General features: G+C 38.4%; 1 protein-coding gene across 1 annotated transcript in view; it reads left to right on the forward strand.

The window, feature by feature from the left end:
- LOC139719913 (uncharacterized) overlaps nt 1-22,843 on the forward strand; it is a 121,630-nt gene extending 98,787 nt beyond the window's left edge. Inside the window, exon 15 of the mRNA XM_071631297.1 lies at nt 22,575-22,843. Within this exon, the coding sequence (XP_071487398.1) occupies nt 22,575-22,843 (269 nt within the window). The remainder of the gene's footprint in view (nt 1-22,574) is intronic.
- Nucleotides 22,844-27,442: the final 4,599 nt, after the last annotated feature.

Genomic DNA, 27,442 nt, shown 5'->3' on the forward strand with positions numbered 1-27,442 from the left:
AACTGGATTTAATTCTGAGGTTAGAACATTCTGTAATTGACTGACAAGTCATTTTCTTTTATGGGTTAGGCAACAAATTGTGAGAATAATGCTATAAAAGTTTCTTAAATTTGAATTTTCCTTGGCAGCCATTTTAGAAGCACCACTACCCAACCCTCAGCTGTATGCAGCTTCTGCATCATGGCTCCTTATGTACTCTGGGTGTACCCAAATTGGATTCCCTAATTTTATTAGAAGCTGCTTCCCTCATTTGCTGTTTGTTTACATGAAAATGTTTTCCCACGAGAGGACATTTCAAACAGTGCAGTATCATGTGATCACCTTTATCCAATGGCTGACTGGTATTTGGCGAGCCCATCATGATTCAAGATCTCATTTTTAGTTGGAAGTTTCATCTCAAGACTTAATTCTGTCCACGTCGAAAATATTAATATGTTACATACATTCCTCCCCTACAAGCACTTTGGACTAGGGAAAGCCCCAATCACATTCACTGCTTCGCCTAATTGGGAACCATGCAGCTGAGAGTACAAGTGCACCACAGGGTCATAACTTTAATGTTCCCTAATCAGCTCATTAGACTGGTCTTGCAGCAGCTAATTTGTTTCGGAGGAGTGTTCAGTATGACTGTGTGCTTTACATAGTTATTTCGCTTGCCACAATTAAACCCATTCTGTGCCACTCCATGTATTACATGAAGATTGTAGGTGCAAGTGCACTGCTGCAGTACAATTTTTTTTTTTTTTTGGTTTTTCTTCTTAGGATTTTTATCTTTTTTGTGTGGTGATTAAGTCATGAAGCTGCATTTTCAAATATGCAGTATCATGACATTCCCAACTAAAGGCAAGCCACTCGAGATAGGAACAAATCTTTCCAGCAAGTTTATATTGAGCAGACAGATTCAGAATGAGTAGCGCATTCATAAATGTGTAGCATATTTGTAGGCCTTGGCATAAACACAAATTTTTCCCAACAATTCCTGGCATTTTAATAAAGATCTCACATCACTTGTGAGCTTAAAAAATCTACTTGTGAACTAATTTCTGCATCATGATGCAGACTGCGATAAATTTCAGTGAAATTCCTTTTGTGCTACATGTACACTCAATGATTATCTATTTTTTATATCACATCAGAAATATCAGGTTTTGAAAACTGTTGATATGTGGAGTGTGTGTGAATGGGGCCTACTGATGTTGTGTGTAACTCCAATGATTAACCATCTGTGCCATCATTTATTTCATCTTTCCTTTTGTCAACCCTATTGATTATTGACCGATTCGGGTTCGTTGAGGGCAGCAGACATTTTACGGCACAGGGCGCAGCCATAGTGGGTGTATCAGCCGACCCCCCCTGCTCTCCCCCACCCCGGGGCAACATGTTTATCACGCACTTGTAACAAAGGTTCGCGCACTAGCAAGCATTCGCGCACTCAGTACGAGACGCCCATTGGCTAAAGCAGTTTTTCATTCTGCGCGCGTGCTAATGTAGGGAGAGGGGTGGGGGAGTGCGGAGGGGGGGTCGGCTGATACACCCACTATGGCTGCGCTCATGCCAAAAATACACATAGCGCGTCACAGAATCGGTCAATACCCCATCTTACTCTCTACCCGGACATTCTTCAGATCTTCTCCAAAATTTTGCTTGAATTTCGATGCATGCCTGGCGTCTGAACGGCTTGAAATTTCTACTTGACACCTTAGTAGAGATTATGCTGTTGATGAGTGTGTGCACTTACTTTTGCTTGCCTGCATATTTAGAGTTGGTTTTGAATGACAAGTCACTGAGTTTGCAACATGTTATTATCCAGAAAGCTATGTGTGGTTTGCAGTCTTTGTTTGTGGAGACTTTTTATGGTAGTTCTAAGTATCTGAAAAGTCTTCAGCCTTCAATGAGATTTCAAAACACTTTGACAAATGCTGTTGCAAGTGATATCTCAAAACCTTTGTTGTTTGAAGATGGCACTTGGCAAAGGACTATAGGATATATATAAAAATCTGGCTATCAGATTATCTCGGCATTGCTGGTAGGGACTTTCCAGGCAAGTTATTGAAATGTTGAGTGTGTCTGTCAAACGCCATGGGAATAAAGACAGTACTTTTCATGGTAAATGTTACATTATTATTTTGGTAACTTGAAGCAACTATACTATGAAATTATTTGCATTCTCTCACTTGAAAATGACAAGTTGAATCCCAGTCAATGAATATCTTACAGGTGGACAGTTTGAAACCAAAAGGATCTTTTTTGCTGATACAAAGTATAAAAATTTAAGAAAATCTTGCGTAAAGGAACTTTTTGTAGTTTGCTATAAACTTGTGGGAGTCCCGCAGTAGAGGAAATGCAGGTTTAAAGTAGTAAGGAATTCTTTGATTTCCAAAAGATAAGTTTTAGAGCTAGCGTCTGTTTTGCATCCTCAGTGTTTGTGTTGTGAGTTTTCGGTGTTGTTGTTTTTGTTAATCTGTGTGTGAGTGAAATGTATTGTGGATTGTATATCATTATCAATGGACTCCGATTAAGCTGTGCTTCCCGAGGTTCATGACCTTCATTGACACTATTGTCATGTCAATATATGTGCGTTGCAATAATTTTATTATCACACCAAATTGTCGTCCAACACTTCTCATTATTGTTACTTTGTATTCATCAACAAATAATTGGTTGAAATCAATTGAATTGAATTGAATTGAATTGAATTGAATTGAATTGAATTGAATTGAATTGAATTGAATTGAATTGGATTGGATTGGATTGGATTGGATTGGATTGAATTGAATTGAATTGAATTGAGCTGAATTGAAGAAGAATAAATCTAGATGCATTCTCATGACTGAACTGGAGGGAGGGGGGGGGGACCAAATATCAACAAGCATTGCAAGATAGGAAGTAATAAACTAACTTCAAATGTCTTTACAACCAGTGCTATTATGACTAGGAGAAAGAAAGTGGTGTGAGGGTGAATATAGGTCTAGCACGTAACGTAACTGTCATTATGACAAAATGTGTCTAGTCCAGCCGTGAGATTAGCATGATTGATGACAATTCCCAGGTTTCAAATTATGTGTTGATAGACTTTGTAATGCCTGGTTGGGTGCATAGAGCTGTATTTCCTCCATAAATGGATCCGGGAGAACTCACCTGGCTGAACATCCTACCACCACCATCAGTATGGTCATAAATCTTGGCACCCTCTTATTGTGATTCCTGTCTGTTGCTACAACGCCCCTGTGTCTGGTTCACCCTCCTTGTCTTCTAACAGTTTGTCCAGGGGGTAATTTCTTGCTTTTTCGTGTTTATGCTGGGAAGAAGCATTTATTTATCCACCAAGGTCATCTTTGACAGGAGTGTTGGTTGAGTGTTCCTTTCAGAGAGAAGGTCTGTGCCAAATTTGAACTTGAGAACTCACCACATATGTGTATAATGCAGTTTTGGTTCATGCAAGGAGCTTCAAAGCTCCTTGGTTCATGTGATTGAAAAGATTAAAAAATGCATTTGTTTGGGTCACAATCTTGATTGCAACCAAGATTTCAAGTTTTTTACTGTGAGAACAGAAATATGTATTTTTTGCAAAATTTGGATTGCGTTCCAAATGGCAGGGCTGCACACTAACCCTTTTTTTTTGGTACTGGTCTGACCTGTCTGTCAGACCAGTAGGTACCCAGTTTTTCCATGTTTTTCTGATCCATTTCTGAAAATGTTACTGGTCCAACAGCGATTTTTACTGGTCAGGGACTGTTGGACCAGTGCTAGTATGCAGCGTTGCAAATGGCACAAATTTGTGCCACTTTTTGCGAAAAGATGTGAAGTTGTGCAATGAGAACAGTGACCACAAAAAGTTTTGAAATGTTATATCCCACAATGCACCATGCTTGTCGATCCTTGCTATTTTTTACCATGCTGTAGTGCACCTTGGTATAATTGGCCTTGAAATGTAGACAAGTTCAGTTCATTTAAGTTTATTTCTGCATTCTGTTTTCAATACAATATATGAAAGAATTTTTGCAATATGTCATAAATTATATGCATTTTTTTCAAGTACAGTATACACATTATGGAGTAAGCATACATGTCAGCTCTTTGCAATAAGCACGACCCCAAAAGTGTTGATTTTTTTTAACACTGAGAATGCTGACTTGAAATGATGTGACACTGATCATAACCCAAATTTTGAAATTTTTGCAATGAGAATGGTTCTTATGTTATCAACTAATAATGATATACTGCCAGATAACTACATTAGTCTGCAAGAATGTGCGGTCTAATACAATTTATACCAAACTACCCCATTTTTTGTGTATAGAGTGGATAATATATAAGCCTATTAAGACAGTGGAAACTTGATACAAAGAGATCTAAAATAACAAAATAACTGATATAACAAACCTGTTTCTCCAGTCCCAATGAAGTTATTTCCTTTGGTTCATATTGTTTATTGACTACTAATACAACAAAATATATAATATCAAGAACAAATTGTCTTTGTCCCAAGGATCTCGTTACACCGAGTTTCCACTGTACTGCATAATAGCCAATGTGATGATAATGGTGATGATTTGATATTACAAGTAGCAAATCTGGTTGTCAGTCACCTTTAGAGATTTGACCTCAGTGCCATACAGTTATTATGTGTCATGGGAAGCACCAACTTGTATTTTCCTTTCTAGTACTATATGGCATATATTTTCGTAATTTCGCAGGTGGATCAGGTGCTATTCACAAATCTTTAAAACACGCAAAAATATTAACTCTGATCCCGACGTGAATGCAACATTCACACATACATTTCTCTGTCCACTGGTGTGTTCCAATATCACAAATTCAAACACTCATAAAATTATCAGGAAGGTCCTATTCGCAAAAACGTATCATGGTAAACTTGCCAAATCATGTATGTGGAGTATACAGAATTCAATGTTCTGCATGATTGCAGTCATGGCAGCTATAAAGGTTTGCTGAGGGTCTTTCCCATCTTTAACCCAATTCTAATGGTAACTAGCGTGAAAAATATGTCAAGACTCACACATCCACACACACACACACACACACACACACTCTCTCTCTCTCTCTCTTTCTCTCTCTCTTCCATCATATACCATCCGTAGCATAGAGAAGATTAAAATCCATGTTTCTGTCTTTGTTATTATGCCTAATAGCTGTTTATATTCATATCATATATACATATTATAAATATATGTGACCCTGCATCACAAAACCAACAAAAAGTCGCCAGACATGGAGTTTTAGTCAAAGGCAGATTCTGAAAGAGCAGACTCTAAGCTTTTAAATGATGTATAGCTCAGCTGAAATGGACTCTCCTAACCTATCTAAATATTGGAAAGAAAACACACACTCTGGAAAAGTGTGAGCAGAGAAAAGAGGCTCTGAAGTACAGGGTCTATTTCAAACGCTTATTCTTTTCCAAGCCGTGCTAGCTGTGCGATGGACAAAACACAAGATGTAAACCACCTTAGCAACAACAATGAAGGGATTATCAAATTGAGCTGAAATTGAGCATATTCTATCAACACATTATGTCCATGATTAATGCCAAATTTCAAAGCATTAGCATCACCCTTTCAAAAGTTATTAGACTTGAAAGTAAAGAGCATGCAAAGGATTTCAAGAAATGAAAAGCGGCCTCTAAGACATACTTCATCATTCTACTCTCCCCCAAAAGTGGGTTGTAGAAAAATTGCTGAAAACACGCTTTCCCATTCATGTTATGTCTATGATCCCAAACTAAAGAATAATGTAGAAGAAGGATAACTCTTTAAGAAAATATGAAAAACTAAAGATTGACTCGGTTGACCCATTTCACCTTTTATGAGTCCTCATGTAAAATCATTGGGTGCGACTTTTTGTTTGTGTTGTGGTGCACGGTCACATATACAGTTTAAGTAAACCTTGCACACTAAAGTTGACATTGCGTTTAAGTCAACACAGCGCATACTGGTAAATGAATTTAAAGGCAGCAAAAAGTCCTAACTTTTTCTTTTCCATGTATGTTTTGTTACTTCGTTGACTTTCACACATTACGTTATGCAAAATCACTAGAAATGCAGTGTGAGAGAATCAAATCCAGGAAAAATTTTGAGCTTCTTTCATGGTACACCCACACACTTCTCATTTCAATTTTACGGTCAATTTCATGTCAGCCCAAGCAAATGGCCCTAGCCTCCCAGGTCATGAGGTCACGAATGTCTCTCAACTGTTATTAAATTCACTTCACGTGGGAAGAGAGTCGGTGTGTATTTTGATGCCAAAACTGTGAAGTTCAGGTGGTTCCGATACATAGCTGACAATTCCTGTAACAAAAGTGAGAATACAAAGGACTTTTTTTTTTTCAAACAAGTGCCTGCAATTCTCAAATGTTTAAAAGGAGATGTGAGCTTGTGTAGTATATGTATGCATACTGTAAAACATGATATTTTCGCGAACTGCCACTGCCATTCAATGCACACAGTGTAGAAAAGAACTTTCGCGTGCATTTTGATTTCGCGAATCTTCGTGCTCGCGAAATTCGCGAAATTAGAATGCACGCGAACATTCCTCATTTTACAGTATATGACACATGCATGCATGGACAGACTTTAACAACTTATAAAACAAATATTGTAGTCTTCTAAATCTTCTTCCTTGTTTTGGAACTTATTAATACTTGTGTATCAAATTTTGATGTGGTATTTTAGCAGAGCTGGGACAGCAAGACTACAAAACCCTGTATTAAAAATGAAATGTACACCGGTACAGAAATGATAAATTGCAAACACGATATATCTAGGTTCTTAAACATGTATCTAGTTTGTGGTGTATTAAAGCTAGCACTCAAGTCTAGTCTATTTAAAGAGCAGACAAAGCCATTAACAGTTGAATCATAAAAAAATAAAGAATAAAAATAGAAAATGCGTATAGACTTGTGTCTTTACATCTGCACTTAGTCAAGTCTGCCTTTAAATGTCACAAGATCACTTTGATAGTTAAATGCGTTGATCATGGAATCATGAAGTGACATGAAGTTCCCTCATACCTGCCTTACTTATCAAGACATGTCAGTATAGATGGAAGGAACAGAGACTCAGCATTTAGGGATTCCCAAAATAAACCTCCCATATAGGCCTACTGTCTTCTTCGATGAGGAACGTAAATCAGCTTCATGGCTCTCGTAGTACATGCATTCATAGACAGGCACAAACACAAACATGCAAGCATACGAACACACAAACACACACTTACACAGCCAGAGACTTTGTATGATATGTTATAATGGTAGGGTGTCACCATTGCATTCTATAATTAGCTGCAATCATCAGGCACTGCAAATACTAGAGGATAATTTGTGGGATCATAGAATATAAGCTGTGGATCAAAAGATACAAGTTTGTATGCCCCCTTTTGCTAGACAAGTGGACGGGCTTGGAATTTAGTGTCTTTGGATACATTTTTTTTTAAAGTGTATCATCATCAATTTAGAACAAGTGATAAAGTCTCAAAACTTTAAAGGCAAAGTATGGAACACGTGCTGATATTTTACTTTATAAACTTGTTTATCACTCCAAATTAAGAAACCTCAGAAGTTTTAATCTTCCAACAATATCATGTAGGAAGCAATTTTTTCTTTGTTTATTCTGTGTGTGTGTTTTTTTTTTCTCTTTTATGTGATATGATTATCATTATGCTAAGATGTTGTTATGAAGCTTGAAAATCAATAAAAACATAAATGAAAAAAAAAAGAAAGAAATGGAAGCAGTTGTAACCTGTCAATTGCATAGTGAATCCATGAGAGAACTGTTTTGCCACTGGAATATGAATATGGATTCTTCTATTAGAAAAGCAGAAGGATTTCATTATCATTTTTGACATCATTCAAGTTGGAACTGAAGTGTTTCTTCCATATAATGAGGGCTTTGTCCTAAAACCTCGACCGAATGGGACGTCTGGTTCCAGTTATGTTCACTTTTCCCCACATCCAGTTTCTGGCCTGGAAATCAGCATGAAGTAAGTGCTGAACAGTGCCCAATCATTCAGTGATATCGCAGAGTCTGCCATTGAAACGTCAACTCTGTTTCGACATCGGAATTTGAGCTTGTTTAATGGCCACCGTTCACGTCTGACAAATCAAAGAATTGGCATACAGAGAACATTTCTCGGGAGGGTTCTTAAGTTGATAATCCTAGTTACTGAAACCACAAATGATGATGAGGCCTTTTTGTTTTTTTTCTTCTTTTTTCTTTTTTTTTTTGGTGTTTTGCTACAATAATTACAGTGGTGCCTCCATTCTGGTCAGGCACTAGGGCCTGAAAACCTGCTTCGGTTTGCAGGATAGGAAGCAGTTGTACCTGGTGTTCTTCATTTGTTAGGAAAGGGGGAGGGGGTGGATGGAATTTCAAGAAGATATATAGCAAACAAATGGATGCTGGTAGAATTGATTAGTATTGATGAGTATACTCGGGCACGTGCCTGTGGGAAATGCATGTTGTATCAAAGTCAGTCCGTCCTCAACGGGTTAAGTAGTATCGAAAACATTCCCACACATGTAAGATTTCATAAACTTTTCCTCTTTACTGTTATGTTGAAAATGCTCATGATGTCAAGAAAATTTCAGGGTGAATAAGCATTTCTTGCTCCAAAATCAGATAGCAACTTAAGGTTTAGATGTGTATTTTTTTTATTTGATTGTGTCCACATGATATATGCACAACATATTTTTTTCTCTCTCTGGGGATGGGATGGGAAATATGAAAAAACATCATATTTTCAGCAGTTCTACAGTGTAAAGAGTAAATAATTGATCATAACAGGTTACCACAACCAACCTTGCCCTCGCCCCCTTACCCCCTTCCTTCCTTTCTTATACCTTTTCCCCCTCCTTTCCTCCCTTAACCCCCGTGACCAAAGTCAGCAAACATTTTTATTTCCATGCAGTACATTTTTAGACCTGGGACTGACTGCCAGTTATGGACTGATTATCTCCCAAGGCTAAGACATGACAATCAAAATTCTGTATGGCAAATGTGAGAGGGAGGGGGTTTCATTAGGCATTACATGGATCACGTGAGTGCATCAAGATGGCATGAGGGTTGAACCCCTGCCGGGCATGAAGCGACTTGTGACTGACAATATCATTGAACAGACATTACCGTATTAAGTGCCTCCTTCCACTCTGACTTATTCATGATGCTGATGTGCGTCCAGGATTCTTAAACATAATGACCAGCGGATGACCCATTAGGAAATCATATTTTGCTTTGTTTCTTTGCACAGCTTGATTTTGCTGTCCTTTTTTGTCTTTTTTTTCATGTATGTTTTTTTTTTTTCATCTAATCATTATAATGCAATTATGCAAAAGCAAAAGAGCCTTCTTTTCCAATTTGAGTGTTTGCAACAATTAAAGGGATGGTACGGCATTAGTGGAGGTGAAGATTAGGCTGAGACATCCCAAAACAAAGTGAAATAAAGCGATCATAACAAAAGGTGGATCCCACCTTTTATCAGGATTGCTCTATTTTGCATATCTCTGCCATTTCAAAACCAATTACATGCTCCTTCATATTTCATAAGTGGTTTCTCATTGTCTCACCCAGAAGTATTAGAAAACTGAAGTTAGGTCTCAACCAAAACTATGCGATCCCTTTAATAAGTAAAACTTTGTAGTGTATTTTTTTATGTATATGTTTGTTTATTACACAAAAATCAACTAGTCACTTAAATCAATGAATAATTATGCAGTAAACCAAAATGGTATATAAAATGAAATACATTATAGAAACAGAGAAAAGAAGAACCTCGCCATCATTCCTTGCACATCTTCCCTCCCCCACCCCTCTCTTAGGAACCTTTATTCTCCATAAATTACTGTAAAACATGATATATTCACGGCATGAAATTTTCGCAAATTGTCATTGGCGTTCTAGGCATATAGTATGGACCAAAACTTTTGCATGCATTTTAATTTCGTGAATCTTGGCGCTTGCAAAATTTGCGAAAATAAAATGCACACGAACATTCCTTGTTTTACAGTATCTTTCCCTCCCCATCCCAGATCCCAATGGTTCTTGGCTCACATAAGATATATGAAATATTGGTAAAAAAAACAAAGATAGAAACATAACATTCCAACAATTCATGAAAGTAATCTAAGAAATTTGAAATCAAGCCTAATCTTAAACCTCTTAATTGTCTTCACTCTCAAACAATAACTGAAAGTCTTAAATGTCAAATACATAGCATGACTAGGTTCACTCTCTGCTTTAACTGATCCAATTTATTATTAAAGTTTGTCCAATTTTCCCCTTGCAATAGCTAACTTTCTTTCTTCCTCCACATTTTACAGTACAACTTAATCTGTTTTATCAAAGGATAACAAAGCACTAGTATTTTCAAAACTTAAATTTAATGTTTAAGCATCAATAATAAAAAGCTAGTTAACAAATGTAATATGAACTGAATTTCCAACAGTCATATAATAAATATATCAATTTGACAGATCAGAGTGGATTATAATATCCATGTTATACCATTTTTTTGCTTCCCTCCCCTATAAACAAACACACACACACACACACACACACACACACACACACACACACACATAAAGGAGGAAGCCAGATGATAGTAAACTTCTGGTGGAGGGCTAGTAAGGCATGACAAGAATATTTCATGATTTGCTTTATTGATCTGTCGTATTGATACACAGTGTATACTTACGGCACTTCAGATGGTTACAGTATAAGCACATGTACACACTTCTCATAACTATTCCTTCCCCCTTGTATTAAATCAGTTGCTCTGTTTGTACCTCCAGAGGTGTGTTTTTAAACCACAAGATGCCCCTTTCATGAACTATCTGCCGCCAAACTTTCTTCTATCTGGTGAAAGATAATCGCGACAGCAGTTATTGGCCTCCCGCGGCGTGTCGTCTGCTGTCATGTGGGGAGCTTTATCAATTTGTACAAACAAATTCTTTGAAAGCATTTTCATTTGTGCAGTTATGTAAGATGATTCTGAAAGTTCTGGACATATCAGTGCAGACCATCAGATATTGCAACAGCTACGTGTAGCATGCATGCAGCTTTGACCGACCTTTCTCCCAAGTGTGTAAAGATGTATCTACAAATGTACTGGATGTCTTTTTTAATGGATGATGAGCGACAATACTGTATGCACCATATATATATAACAAGTGTAGGTCTCTCTGACAATTTCATGAGTGGTTAAATTAGCAGTTGTGGAATGTATTAAAGAATGGAAAAATGTACACATGCGCATCACATGCACATTGAGGTGTAGGCCTTCTGTTGAGTATTTTTGGTCTGTTTTATAGTGATGTGTATGTGTGTGGGAGGAGAGGGTTACTGTGTGTATGGTGTTGGTGGTGAGGTCAACATTTGATAACATATTGTAGCTCTACAGATATGTTCAGTGACACATTTTTCTGTTGTCTCATTCAAAATTCTAAAAATGGTTTATAGCATGTACTTTACATTTACTTTGTTTCGAGATAGATGTACCAAAAACTTGATGTAAGGGATATATGATTAAGAAGCTGTGTGGTATAGTTCGACATTGTGAAGTGGCGTTGTTTTTAATGTATAGATCACATGAAAGATGCTTACATTTTCTCAAAACAACAAAAAAGTTTTTTGATGGTTGGAAATCCATGTTTATCTATTTTGTTTTATTTTTGTAAGGCATAAAAAAAAAGCTTGTCTGGCATATGAGCGTGTGAAAGAGCCCTAATTCTTGAGTCCCATGCCTAATGCATAAGACTTGGTACACTAGCTTTGCTTCTCAAGATACATACTTCATCACCCTTCTCCTCCTTGCTTTCTGTATTATGTTTCTATGTTCAGAAAAGGCAGTTACATTGACATTTTTTTTTCAATTTCTACATTTTCAGTCTATTAATCATGTAAGAAAAGTTAAGTCATGTTATGCTAATGGAAGTTGGCATGCCCTCCTCTATACAGGAATCGTAATGTTTCAAGGTTAGTTACATCTAAATCTGTGATATACTGTTACCATGTTTCTTTTTAACGAAACAAAAGTTTTTGGATAGGGAAATGCCGTCACTACCCCCCTGGCCTATAGCGTCATGGCATTGGCTCGAGGCATTCAAGGCAGACCACTGACACAACATATGCGAAGAGGCAAAAATGGGTTAGAGGGGAGGGAAAAAGGGTTGAGATGTACAGTACGTAGCGTAAGCCTTGGGAAGTTTGATTATTGGTGCAGGGTTCCTTTTCAGCTGTTTTGAATTGCTGTTGGCATATTCAATTTGCATCACCAATCAGACAGAAATGAATAACTGTGAAATATTAAGTTAATCTTGTAAGGAACACAAATAGTCATTTTTTCCTCCCTGTTTGCCTTCCCTGCCCTGCCTTGGTGTGCTAAGAATTGTAAGGAAAGTAAATATTCTGTGGCAAACTGTGACCCCCCCTCATAGGAAAAAAAAACCCTATAACACATAAAATGACAGCAAATGATGAAGTAGTAGTAGTAGTAGGAGTAGTAGTAGTAATGATAATAATAATAATAATGATAATGGCTACTTGCTATATATAGCACACAGGTTCACCTTTCGGTGCTCATGGTGCTTCAACAAAAAAAAAAAGAAAAATGATATGAATATACATAAAGTAAATGTACAAACATATGACAACAGAGATGAAAATAAACAACAAACAAGCACATAGATAAAAAACGCAATTGTTTTTAACATTATAGATGGCAATTATATAATCCTCAGTGTGAAAGGAATAGATACATTTTAACCTGTTGAGGACGGACTGATTTTGCTTCAACACGCATTTCCCGTAGACACCTGCCTGAGTATACTCGCGACTCGTCCTCAACGGGTTAAAGGGTGTGTACAGTTCTGGTCAAGGTGAGGATTTAGCTTTTATCGTTTTGCGAGATATTTAAAAAAGACTCTATGAGATGTCAAAGAGCATGCAATTCTAAGGGTAATCAAACGTTTATTTGATGAAAATCGGTTTTGAAATGGCTGAGATATCCCAAAACAAGGTGAAACAAGGAGATCCTAATAATAGGTGTGGCCTTTCGCCTTTTATTATTATCACTTTTTTGGATATCTCAGTCATTTGAAAACCAATTTTCATCAAATAAGTGTTGAATCCTTCTTAAAATTACATGCTCTTTCATGTTTCATGAGAGGTTTCTCATTATCTCACTTATGATTGTTCAAAACATGAATCCCCACCTCAGCCAGTACTGTACAGTCCCTTTAAGTTTGGATTTGAATGTTAGCACTAGCAAGAAAAAAGCCTGTAATAGCAAATCTCAAAAAGAATGAGAAGAGCAAAAAGAGGAAGTACAGTTTACTGTCTGAGCAGAGTGAGTTTTGTTCTCCTGATTTGTTGCAAATCTTTTTTAATATACAGAAAAATCTTATGTTTTGGTCCATCAAAATAGGGATGAAATGACTTTTTTTAATAGCAGATGCATGCACATATTATAAGGGGTCAACTCAAAACCATCCACAACTGCAGGATGGACACCCAATTCTTGAGACATCAGGATGCAGTTTACCTCTCTGGGAGCAGTATCTGGGGGAATGAAAATGAATCGCACATGTCTGGCCAGTTTTTATGGAGTCAATCTCTCCGTGTGGGACTGAGTGATACTGTGAATTTGATGGCAGCTCACGGTGATTAACACCCGTTTTCTTCTGTGTTTCCTAGTTTACTTTCGACAGCTGGTGGGACTTCTCCGGCCGTCCGCCGTCCGTAACCATCTGAATTGAAAAGAGTGGTTCTCATTCTGGATCGAGATACTGTGTTGATACACTGTGGACGATGCGAATCACACGGTGCTGTCTTTGCTTACTGTCCTTTCCGTCGATCCCTGGCCATCATTATTGGTTTATTTTTGATGAGCCGAAGGGGCCTCGCTTGTCCTGTTTTGTCAAAGTCCATCTGCCGATGATCAAGATTCTCCTTTGCGATGACGACTGCCCGAATTACGCCCTGTCCACATCTCCCATCTCCCACGGATTCCTGCAAGGATGGCGGAAGGAAGTCCATGAGTGTATAGCTATGGGAGACAACATTGAAGGGACCACATGGAGACATTTGATTAGTTTTGAGCCATATATATGAGTGTGTGGTCATTGTCTGTATTGTAAAAAGGGAGCTTTATGTATGTGTGCGTGTGTGTGTGTGTGTGTGTGTGTGCATATACTGTGTTACTTTGTATACATAACTATTTCAACACAATAACATACATCTTTATCTTCAAATTCATTTTCATTTTACAATTGAGATTTTAAGGTTGATCTTCCTCAAAGAATGTCAAAGGCATTATGTTTTGGGGTTGTACGTTGTGTGCCATCTGTCCATTCCTCCATCCATCCATCTGTATGTCCCTCTCTCTATCTATCCCTTCATCTGTCTATCCATTCTCACATCTACCATAATGATAAAATTGTAAACTTTCTTAGTATCTAGTCAAAGTATGCTACAGGGAATGTGTTTTTGGCAGATTTTTAGCACAATCCTTATTAGTCAAACACCCCTTAAAGGGACTGTACAGTACTGGTTGAGGTGAGAATTCATGTTTTGAACATTCCTTAGTGAGATAATGAAAATCCTCTTATGAAATATGAAAGAGCATGTACTTTTAAAAAGGATTCAATGTTTATTTGATGAAAATTGGTTTTCAAATGGCCAAGATATCCGAAAAAGTGCTAATAATAAAAGGCGACATGCCACAACTTTATTAGGATCTCTTTGTTTCACCTTGTTTTTGGATATCTCAGCCATTTCAAAACCGATTTTCATCGAATAAACTTTTGATACCCCTTAGAACTGCGTGCTCTTTGACATCTCATAGAGTGGTTTCTGAATATCTCGCAAAACGTAAAAAGCTAAATCCTCACCTCGTCCAGAACTGTACACACCCTTTAAGTTAAGTTGAAAATGGCTTGATTTTTAGCCACAATCATATCTTTGAATGCCCAGTTGATTTCATTGATTTTTTTTCCATTCTTAACAAAAATTACATGCAATCATATATGCATGACCACAACATGATTATCTGAATAAAAAAAATTCAAATATTTGCACCTGTATGTGAATGTAATGTGATAAAAGTAGCAAAATTCAAACTCTGACATATGGAATTAATCAAAGATGCATTCATCTAAGATGGATAATTAGGTAGGCTATAGGAAATGGAAGGAACTGCTGAAAAGTTGAATCTTGTTTATTGCAGTCTCCTCAGAAAAACAAAACAAAAACTGCACAAATAGAAGCAACCCTTACTGCTCATCCAAAAAAAAAAAAAAAAAAAAGATAATAGAACAAAAATGTGCACTCTTGATGTGCCACATTAAGACGGTTTGTCACTGTCATGAGCAATCTGGAAGGCACAAAAGGCGGGGCAGTTTAAATGTGCCACGGTCTTATGAGAACTGACTGTGGTATAGAGACTGAATAGGAGAGGCAGAACTGGGTCTGTCTTTCACCAAGACTGCCTTTTAACCCAGGATCATCCCAGTGATCTACACCTGATATCAGAAACAGAAGCTCCCTCCTCACTTTATTTCAGTACTATGTGCCCTTGTGAGTCACAGTGTAATGAGTTTGTTACATCCTAAACTAATTAGATAGCTGTGTACACATGCCTGTTTCAACACACCAGGACTGTCATTTCTCATATCTTGTATATAATTTTACAATCATGGAACTGGGAAACTATTCATTGCATTGCATTGCTATTTCATTGCATTTTACTCTTTGCAGAAGGTACATATTAAACTGTTATCACAAGGATTTTGAAACATGGGAAAATGTCCCGAAAACCTTTGGTTGTAATAGTTTTTTTTGTATTTTTTTTTTAACAGAATCTCATAAAGTACTGGTAAGCAGAAAACCTGAATTACCAGTTGCTAAAAGAAATCAGTGAACATCAGGGCCAGCAGACTTGGTTAAATCAAAGAAAACTGTCTGTACTTTACTTGACAAATTAAAGGATTAAACTTAGTAAACTAATGCAGAATTGAGTTAAACCCAAACAAATAAAAAGATTGATTAACTTCAAATGGATGTTGTGTGTACACAAGAAATGCAGGGGTGTGAAATGCTGGTGTAGTGGTGCAATTTGGGTACTGACTTTCAGCTGACTAAATATAACCTGCAGGATATGAGCAGAGACGATTACATTTGAGAGATGGACATTGATGGCCCAGTACCTTGGCATGCCAGTCAGTGCTTAATTTTGATATCGCTTATCCGGGGCATGAGGAATGATATGCCTCCATGGCAATAGATTGTTAGAAGCCCCTTTCCAGTATGGACCCTCAGGGTGCCTTCCTTTTCACGTAGTTCAGGAGTTCATCTTCATTATCTTCTAGGTGATTTTTCTCAGTGATGGGAGTGTACCTGTCACTCATGCATACTTTCTTGTCATTGGGAAAAGATACCTAAAAATCAGATATATATAAAGCAGGTCAGATCTACTGAAATCAAGAATTTGTATCTAGATGAGTGATGGTATAGGTTAGGTGATAATAAGGAGTGGATGTAGGGCAGCTCTTTACTCTGATGTGAACCAGGGGTACCAAGTTCCCAAAGAGAGCTAGTTATCTTACCAGCACTATCACCTCTCCCCAAACTTCCGTTCGACATCTCAGACTGTGCGAGGAGAGGTGAGATCAAAATTAGGACTACATGGGGAGATGTGTGTGGAGTGGCAGTCACAACCAAGGTCTCTGCAGTATGGTGGGGTGGGCGCTTGCTGCTTCTGCTGCTTGCATGGCCAACAGACATAAAATTGTTGGAAGGCCATGGCAGGGTCCCGCTGCAAACACTCTCACCCAAAGTGAAGCAAACCAAAGAAAAACGTGTGATGATGCTTAGCTGTGGTTGAATGTTTAAAGTTGCCTTATATACCAGTTGATTGGGGGAATAATTTTGTGTAAGACATATAAATGCACAGAGCAAATGGAAGGCGAGCTTACATGTTACAGCAAAGATCTGCCAATTATTTGTTTCTCTCATTCTGCGTCTGTTCAACAAACATATCTGTACGGTGGACTTCCCTAATTATTGAAGTTCAAGTTAGACATACCTTAGATAAAGCAGATCAGACCTCAGAGTTGTCCCAGACCTATAACTTATCCACAGAGTCATAATTGAACCTACTAGATAGCATGAGGAGTAGAAACAGCCGACGAAAAAAAAAAAATGTATTGATGATTGGTCAAGAGGTTAAATTATTGGAGATGACCCCTTCACATAATCCTAATACCTTGTGAGGACTCCTTCACACTGTAAAAGTCTCTCTCACATGTAGAGAGGGCTCCATTCATCTAGCTGAAATATGAGATTTTTGTCATTTCTGTATAAGAAATGAATGAGAAATTGTGAGAGCATGACATCATCAACTCGCTCATTTAAATATACACAAGTACTGGTCAAGAAATGTTTTCAGAAAAACCGTGAAATTTCAAAATGTCATATCTTCCTTACTTCTTATTCAATTTTTGTCTTTCTTATATCAATTTGGAGGGAATGTTTTTTCTTTCTTTTGAAGTTTATTTATTTTTGGGGTGGATTTAAGTGAGGTTTTATTGTTGTCACTCTGACTGCCTTGAGAGAAATCCTTCGCACTGTAAAAGTCTCACCGGTGAGAGAGATCTCAAGTAGCACACACCTTTTGCTGTATATTTCCAACTCCCTTTCAACCTGTTATGAAGTCCATTTTAGCAGCATTACATATTAATACCCCTCCCCCTTCTACCACACATCATTTGGGCACCCACACTGCCACAAATGATTCTGACAGTATATCAAGAATGATCTGTGAATGATGAGCCTTCCCAATGGGCACGGATCATGCACAGGCAGGGAAATCCCATCGGCGCCATTCGGTGGACCGGCTGAAAGACATCAACTCACACCGCTCGGGAGTTACCGTACCTGGGCATTGATCACGCATTCCCTGGATCAAAGAGAGATTTACCAGCCTTCTTGGTTGAGACGTACGGGCATTCCTCCATGAGTTAGTCTGCGCAGACTGCGAGATGACAGGTGCTCAGACCCCTACCTATGGTGTTCTGTCATCATCCAGCGCAGCCTCCTCGTGGATAGCAGAGGGCTCAAGATCGTCACACGTTTGGCTCCTAAATAGACCCCTTCACTCCCACCCACTGCAGGGATGATAAAATGCCTCAGTGGATTTTGTTACCTATAAAGGGCAGAGACTTATCAGCTATGTGAGGATATCTACAAAGATTCTCCTGTACAAGAAAGTAGAAATTCACCAGTTTGATGAAAACTTGTGAGTCTCCACAGTGGCATAACTATTGTGAATAACTGTTAGTGCTGTGTAAAATAGCATAAATTGCTGAGCAAAATGACATAAGTGCTGACCAACATGACATGAATAAAATTTTCAAATCATTAGGATTCACCACTTTGTCAATAACAATGAACACTGTCATTGTTGATGAAATATGCACCTTTTTCCCCTTTCTTTGTTAAAGCACTGGGCAGGAATCAAACCTGAGTCCTTCAATCGGGAGTTGAGAGTCTTATCCACTATCCCACAAGCTCACTTTTGCTTTTGCAAAAAGTTTGCTCCTTTTCTGTGCATGTTACTTGTCTGAACCACCTGACCTCTCAAACATGCTTGTGATGGTGAACCGTAGATTAACCTCGCATTCGTTTCTGCTGACAAAATGTCAGTCTTCAAACTGTCAGTGTACAGGCGCATACTCTCGTATGCGTCTCGTGCATATTTAGAGTTTGTGTGTTTGATGTGCGAACCCTGAAAATTGTTAAACAGGTGCTGAATGGAGTAATGTTTGTGGTGTGCAGTAAGCAAGAAGGCTTGTGTCAGCATCTCAATAGCTCTGTGACTCTAAGCTCAAGTGGAATTACATGTCACAAACATGATTGCAAGTGGCATATTTTGATCATCTGAAAATGGTCTGTGATTTGCAAACACTGATCCCACGCTGTCTATGAGAACATAGATCTTTGTGCAAGCTGGGTCGACGATTTGCAAGTGATGCCTGCGGTACCACCAGCCACACAGCTCTTCTGAAGCTTGTGTCCACCATGCAAGGAGACAAAATAGATCCTTGCCTTCTTGACCAGTTCGGGGCTGAGAAGGCAAGGTCCAAGATCTCATCTTCTTGACTTTTTGGGTCTGAGAATGCAAGAAGGCATTACATAAAATTTCATCTTTTGGCCTTTTTCAGTCTAAGAAGTTGAGAAAGGAAGATTCATGGTCTCGCGTTCTGACACTCAGGGAATCGAGAAGACAAGACGTGACATCACGCCTTCTAAAGACCTGAAAAGATTGAAAGGGCGATGAATTATCCTGTCTTCTTTGCCACTTACAAGCTTCCGTACAGCTCTGTGGACGAGGATTCCTGTCCGGTGGGTTGGTTGAAACCTCGATCTCCTGATGATACTGAATTAGGAAGATGTATACTGGCAGGCTGTAGGCGGGGAGATGAGTGCAAAGATTCTCCGGCTGTCACCTTATGGAATCTCCAAGGAGGATGCTGGTTGGTCAGGAAAGAAGGAGAAGGAACTAGTGAGTAGGTGGGAGAAAGAGATGAAGAAGAGAGAATGAGGGAGATAGAAGAGGGGTTGATTGACAGAGAGAAAGAAAGTGGATAGATAGATAGACAGACAGACAGACAGACCGATAGATAGATAGATAGATAGACAGATATAGAGTGTGGTCCTGTTCTGACCAAAGCATCTCCCTTGGTGCGGGAGGATGGCAGGAAATGAATGCATGCATCCTGTGATGAAATCAGCGAAATCGCTTTATCGTTGCATTCTTGAAGGACGCAGAGGACATATCATCGTGGCACAAACAGGAATAGCCTGAAGAGGTTTTCAGGATCATCAGAAAGTCCCGATCCCAGCATGAGACATTCTTAAATGGTCAAGGGACATGTAGGTCAGGGGTAGATTGAATGTATTGCCAGCTCAGCTGGCCACACATTTTTAAATGTCACATCCGCTTCGAGGAAGTATCCCTCATTCGCATATCGTTGTGGGGTCTGAAGCAAATTAATTCCCAGCCAAGCGATTACCATGTTCGGGTATCATGTAGTAGATTTCAATACTCTAGATTTTACAGGAAGGTCCTGGTGTGACCTCTACATGATACTTTGTGGTTTTTTCATAATGATTCCTCAGTGCCATACCAGGTACACATTATGGCATGTCTGCCTTGTATTACTACACCAAAGGTAAATGTTGACCAAAGAGAGAGTTCAAGTAAATTGAAGGAAATGAGAATAAAGCAATGTTATTTGTGACAAAAATCTAAATGAATTCAGATGACGACAAAGTCATCCCTGTCAGGCTGTCAATAGATTCTACTTCACATGACAAGATGTTCAAAAGAATGTGTATGTTGGTGAGCTAACAGTGATATCTCTCGCTTTAAAAATTTTATTTGTGTGGCTTTTTTTTTTTTCTCTCTCTCACTTTTTCTTGGAAAAAACAACGTGGGCCCTGTCTTATAAAACTTGTGATGGAAATCAATCAATCACAAATCTCTTGAAAGCTGCAATCAATCGCAACCTGTGATTGATTGATTGCAGTTCTCCGTCTTAATTTCAATAATAACTTTTTTTATAAGATGGATTTGCACGTAATCGTAAAGTTGCGATTGATTTGAATCAATCACAAGTCTTTATAAGACGGAGCCCTGAAGTATGATTTTTCTATAATGTGCATCATTCCGAATTGCTGGCTTTTACTGTTAGAGAATGACTTGGAATGTTGATCTTAATCTTTTCTTAGGAGAGTACATTATGTAGAAATACACACAAATATGGAAGTATCAAAAACAGAATTCTTAAATTGAAATTTTAATATTTTTCTCAATGCAGCACAAAGCACAGAGTATTTGTTCTCATCTATACTGTGACTCTGTCAAGGTCTTTAATTATTCACACATGGAATCACAAAACGGTAGGGAAAGCTGCTGTGACATAGAAAGAAGGCCAAAAGTTTCTGGCACTGCATAAGCTTATCAGATGAAGCCTTTAGAGGGAACGGATCTGCAGATATCATAGTACTTTTGTTGATCTGATCTTCATTTGCTGGCCAACTTTTTCGATACTTTTGAAAACCACAACTAATGTAGGCCTGCTGGAATAGCATTGTCCATCAGTGAATACTTGCACCGAAGCGAATTACTCTATGAATCCTACACATAAAACTAGGATCTCGGTTGGCCAAACGAAGTCCATAACCGCTCGATATTTCACACCGATGTGGGGTCTCTTGCTAGGATCTGTTTGTAAGCATTTTCCAAAACATTACTATGGAATTTCCCAAAAACATACCTAGGCCCTGTTTTATGAAGAGTTATGATTAAGTATATAGTTGATATCTATCATAAATGTATGGCAGCCTGTGTGGTAAGGGAATTTACAATCGATTATATCTTTTGATAAAAGGGGGCCTTAGTCAGCCGACCTTCACAGTACAAAGTCTCCACATGATGCATTCTCTTTATGTGTCTCTACCATGAGTACACTGCCTTCTCTTCCTTTACTGCACAGTGCTTAAGAATCAGGAATAGTCCCAGCCATCCTAAAACTAGAAACTGATTTTAAGTCCAAATATGTCATTATCCCTCAGCAAATAACAGATAATCAGCAACTTTTTGTTCTGGGCAAGTTCTGAACCATACTATTAAAATAACAAGGCTGGATTGAACAAATAGACACTGGTTTCAGACAAATGAATAGTGACGTGAATTGATATTGAGTCGAACAGACTGGGCCCCTGCTCTCTTTCAGTTTGCATTGAATGTGCCAGCCCTGATTGATCATCCTCCCACTTCAGTCCATGACCATCAGCTCCCACTAGGACCCCCACTTGCCAATTTACCTAATTGGGTTGGGTCCAATTATCTTTGTTCCTCTTCTTGCTTCTCTACTTTTCGTATGTAGCTAGACCCCCTCCAGTCAGATGATTTAAACAAAAAATGTTCAAATTGACCATTCCACTGCCAACATGGCCCATGTTCTTTCACAAAACATTGGCAGCAATGGCAACTACCATGGTATTAGATGCCCCACACTAGTCAGCAGTGAACATTCAAATAGTTGTTGCTACCTATACAGTTATTGTTTTACGTACAGTGAATGAGAGATGATCTCTTTGTGTAAATAGGGGCTCTCCAGCCATTTGTTAGGCTGAGTGGAATGAAAGGTTTTCACAGCAGCAGAAACAGAGTAGAAAACTATGAGTACTAGATACACACATTGAAATGGGCTGGAAAAAGCAAAGTTGCTTGAGCAAAGAATGCTGGTTGATATGGGTGAACTACACCACAAAATCCACATTTCCTCTAGATTTCAGCTTTTGTTGAAGTATGAAAGTTGTTTCTTTGTTTCTTGTTTCAATTGTTGTTTTTTATTAATTTCTCAACAAAGCTCCTTCAAGGGACTGTCAATAGTTGTGAGGCCTAAAAGCCACATTCCTGTTGTATTCTTTTCTGGTCTTACCCTACAGTTCTAAGTACACTGTAGTTTACTCTTGAATCCTCTTCTCGTTTCTTGCCAGGTCCCCTGCCTGTCCTGCAGTCCCAGGGAGAGGAGCACAACCTGATGGGGTCCCCCAGCCAGCTGGAGACGCTTCAGCACCACCACCACCACCACCACGATGAAGAGGAGGTGGCGGAGGAGAATCAGTCCTTGCAACATCCGGAGCACAGGGAGGAGGAGGAGGAGGAGGAGGAGAAGGAGAAGCAGGTTGAGGATGAAGGGGAGTCAAGAGATACCAAACCTCAGAGAGCTGGAACCAGGAAGAGGAGACGGGCCAGACACCGATGAAGGCATCAGGACTTGGTACTGCCAGGGTGAGATGGGGTGGGGGGGGGGGGGGTGAGACAGACAGAGACAGACAGACAGACAGACAGACAGATATACAGACAGACAGATGTAGAGAGGACATCAGAGAGAGAAGGGATAGGGGATATAAAAGGGAGAGAAAAAGGGAAGAAAAGGCAGGATCACGGAGGTGGAATGAAGAAACAGAACATTGAGATTTGCATCATGTTACTGCAGCAAAATCATCACCTTATAACTAACAATATTGGAGACTCTTTGCATTTACTGCTAGACTTTCCAGGATGTGCTTCATCCTTGTGTGCTTCGATGCTTGTCATGAGAATGGCAATAGATATACATAATTATTGTGATCAGCATTGCAGAAGCTACAAAGATACCAGTGCCTCTTGGCCTCAGATATGTAGAGACACTCTATGGTGTGAGTTGTAATACAGTGGTGTGGAGCACATGCAATGTGTACAAGCATAACGATAACTGTAACAGTGGTTATGTGCATAAGCTGCCAATCCCAAACTGAGCTTCCATGTGTCCAGCCTGTAAAAGCAGAGACCTCGTATCAACTAGAAATGAAAAATTAATGGTTGAAAATCTTTGAAGAGAATATGTCTCCCCACCTATAGCATGATGTCAAATGTTGATCTTGTTACAAAATGAAAGGAATTTACATTTTTTCAAATTTTACCATGTCCATTGTTTCAAGACCTTTAATGTTGACTACAGTATGATATGATATCAATTTTCGTTTGAAAAGTATACATGGCAAATGTGAAACATTGTAATTATGATTGTCAGAGACACCCATGCTCATCTTACTTGGACTATAAATGTCAGACCACAGTTTTTCCATCTAGTTAGTCCACAACTCTTCATTTATCTCCATAAAGTTGATAGAAATGTTTCTTCTGTTTAATCCTGCAGAAATCATTTGTACTGTCTAAATCCTCCCCAGAACACTTGAAACATCAGTGTACTATTTGACACCAATGAATCTTGAGATTGCTTTTACTAGAAATACAAAATTAGTAATAAACATTGATTTTTCTTATCTCTGTATGGCCCGATCGTACATAAAGTTATCAGATACATGCATTATTATGCCCCTTTCAGTAACTCATGCATTTTTGGCCAGCTACTGCTCCGAGCTAAATTTGCCCGTGCCAAGCAGTAAAAATTCCTTTCAGTAACTATAGCAGAGCCGCGCTACTTTTATGATGACCCATTCACGAACTCAGCCATGTAAGGGATAACTACCATGGTAACTGAATGCTGCGCTCCGGCGGAGGCACGGCCACGGCTGCTATTGTTCATAATCTCTGAGCGGTGCCAGGCCCGAGCCTGGCCCGCCCTTGATGCTAGCTTACAGCACCGCCAAGATAGCCCGACCCATTCGTAAACTTAAAATTTTATGACTTAGCTCGGGTCTGACCTGAGCCAGCAGAGTTTCTGAAAGGGGTAATAATCCCCCCTTTCAAAGCACAGTAATGTGTCATTAATCTTCACAGCTATAGACAAATGTGCTATAGAGGATTAAACTGCTCCTTCAAATGTATTTACCTAGAAGTAATTGGGTATTTAGTGAAAAAAAAAAAGGTATTTAGTAAAGATTTGTGTGTAAACCAGTGGAAGACTTGTTAGGTGGTGTTGACACGGTTCATCTAATTTAAGCTGTGCTATTGTCACCAATTTCACTATTTTGGGAAGACATGAAACTGAGAATGCACAACTTTTGTCATTGTGATGTAATTAAAGAATTTATTGAAATTGATTTGAATATGGAATGTGTTTTTCTTTGATTCTATACCCTTAGAGTGATGTGTGCATAGAAATTTTAGCATCACAGTAGGACCTTGATCATACGGCCACATTGGGACCAGCGGGCCTCCGGATAATCGATTTGGCTGGACGAGAGAGATATGTCTAATACAACACTTTCTAGCATATCTTGCTAGGGGTATACACATGTTATTACCAATTGACTAATATTATGATTATCTGCATGGCATTGTTATGTTTCATACTTCATATGATGCAGAAATAAAACGAAATATATTTTTGAGAAGCACGACACCAGTCATTGACATATCATCTCACAACTGCAGTTTTTCTGCGGTGATTAAAATATGTCCCATCATGTATTTGTTTTGAATAATGTATGTCTGTTTTGAGTGAGATTCGGCACTGAAAATACATGAAAACATGACCAAAAAAAAAAGAGAAAAATGTCAGCCAGTCCAGATAACAGAGCATCCAGATAATTGATGGCCGGTTAATCGAGATCCTACCGTGTGTGAATGAAGCCATAACTGTATGAGTAGACATTCTACTTTAATAGGTAAAGTGGAAATTCAGATAGTCCTTTGTCTTGTTGAATGGAGCACTGTTGGACATCATACATACCTTCTACGGATGGGAAAAAATTTCATCCAGTTAAAGTTTTACATTTAGGATACATGTTTAATATTTGAGTCTGCTTTGAAATAGTACATGGCTCTTTGCAGAACAGGATCTCAAAGTGTTAAATGTATTATATCTATCGCACACACTTATATATAAAAATCAACTAACAGAGAGTACAATGTTTGAACACACCATTGCACTGTAAGGAAAGATTGTAGAATTTGATCCATTTACAAAGCTGCCAATATGAAACCAATAAAGAACTCTTATCTCTCAGATCAGACTTACCAGCAGGTTTATCATGAATGATGCACATGATTCATGTCATAAGGTTAGGGAAGCAAATGAAAAACATTTTTCAAATAATAGCAAACAGTTCCTCCTGTATCAACATACTGTGAAATACAGTCAAACCTGTCTTAGTAGCCACCTGTCTTTTAGTGGTCACCTGCCATAATTGACCATCAAAAACAATTCCCTTTGAGAGAAAAGCATTTTAAAGAACCTATCTATAATGGCAACTTGTATTTTTTTCGTCTCCCTTGGGTGGTCACTTTTTTTTCCATGAGTAGTATATTGTTGCTTTAAGCTGTTGGATCTTAAGTGAGCAAATTTTTTTTTCACTCATTTATTGATAAATTATGATTATTCAAGAGACCTGTTTTCTATTATGGGCCCATATGCTGACTGGAATCCTCACAAATAATGTGATACCCCCCAAATTATGTTGCATAAAATTAGTAATTGTTTTTTCAGAGCATCTGGTGATCAGGTACTTACTCGCACTTTTGTGTATTATACGTTTGCAAAATTATTTGAAGAAAGAGAGAGAGAGAGAGGGAGTTAGATGGAGAGAGAATTTAGCGACAGCATCCAAAATTGCTGTCAGTGAATAATCAATTTGATACTTCCTGTGAGGCATTGTCATGTGTCAAAGACTTCTAGTGCTGTCGAGCTGTACACAAACACACACACACACACACACACACACACATGCATACACACACACACACGCACATGACAAAGTGGAGTGTGCAATGTTAGACAAGTTCATTGTGGAGAATCCAATAAACCTGCCGCACATACACAATTGGTGCTCTGGGCATTGTCCTTGGGAGTGACAAGAATAGACAGTGTTACATAAAGTAGCCCCAGGTATATCTCATGACCTCTCGTGAGGGATCAGTTGTACAGGAACTTGGAAGTTTTTGCTTCTTCTTTTTTTTCAATTCATTTCATTTTTGTAACTTATTTTGTCAAAATTTGACCTCTCCCAACCACATAGAAATAAAGAGTAATATCATGAAGCAGTATGCAGTAATGCAATGAATATATAAACAATAGAAGCTTGAAATGTGTTTAAATATGTGTTGATCCAAGAACCATGTCCACCCCACCCCTCCCCCCCCAAAAAAAAAAGATAATGATAATACAATTGGACTTTCTGCAATGATAACCTCAAAAGTAGTGAATCAATCAAAATGCAATTTTAGAGTATGAAACTGATGCATTACCTACATCCTGCAGAAAACTCCGTTTCATTTGCTTCAGTGGTCACAGAGATATTAGGATCTTTGTAAAGCATAGTCACAGGCGCAACACAGCCACATTGTCCTTTTAAAGAATTATCATATTGTGTATTTTCATGGAAATCCACTTCCTTTTACTGTATGTGTGGGGTTTTTGAACCGGAAGATTTTTTTTTTTTTTTTTTTGTAGATGAATGTTTAAACAGCCATCACTGATGCACTGGAACTGTACTCAGATCTTGTTTCAGCTCAATGTTACATTGCACAAATCTTTCTGGAAAGCAATAGATAAAAAAATAGAATACCATAAACAATAAAATTGAAATAAATACATAAATAGATAAATACATACATACATACAGACAGACAGACAGACAGACATACACACATATATGACAATGAAAAAGACCTGATATACCAAATAAAAACAAACAAACAAACAGGCGAAAAACTGCGTTAGAGCTGCACGTTCACTATGTGGTGTTTTGTAACAGGAAGAGCATTTTATTTTGCGGACGAATGTGTGGATATCAGTCATTGAACTGTGCACTGAAACTTCACTCAGATCCTGTTTACGCTCACTGTTTAAAGGGGAAGGCTAGTAACTGATCAGTGGGAATCAGTGGAAATGCTTCCAGGTATAGCGTCCCTGGTC

This window comes from Diadema antillarum, unplaced genomic scaffold, assembly GCF_040938485.1.
Source record: "Diadema antillarum isolate AM-2024a unplaced genomic scaffold, OU_Dant_1.0 scf00000116, whole genome shotgun sequence".
Taxonomy (NCBI): Eukaryota; Metazoa; Echinodermata; class Echinoidea; order Diadematoida; family Diadematidae; genus Diadema; species Diadema antillarum.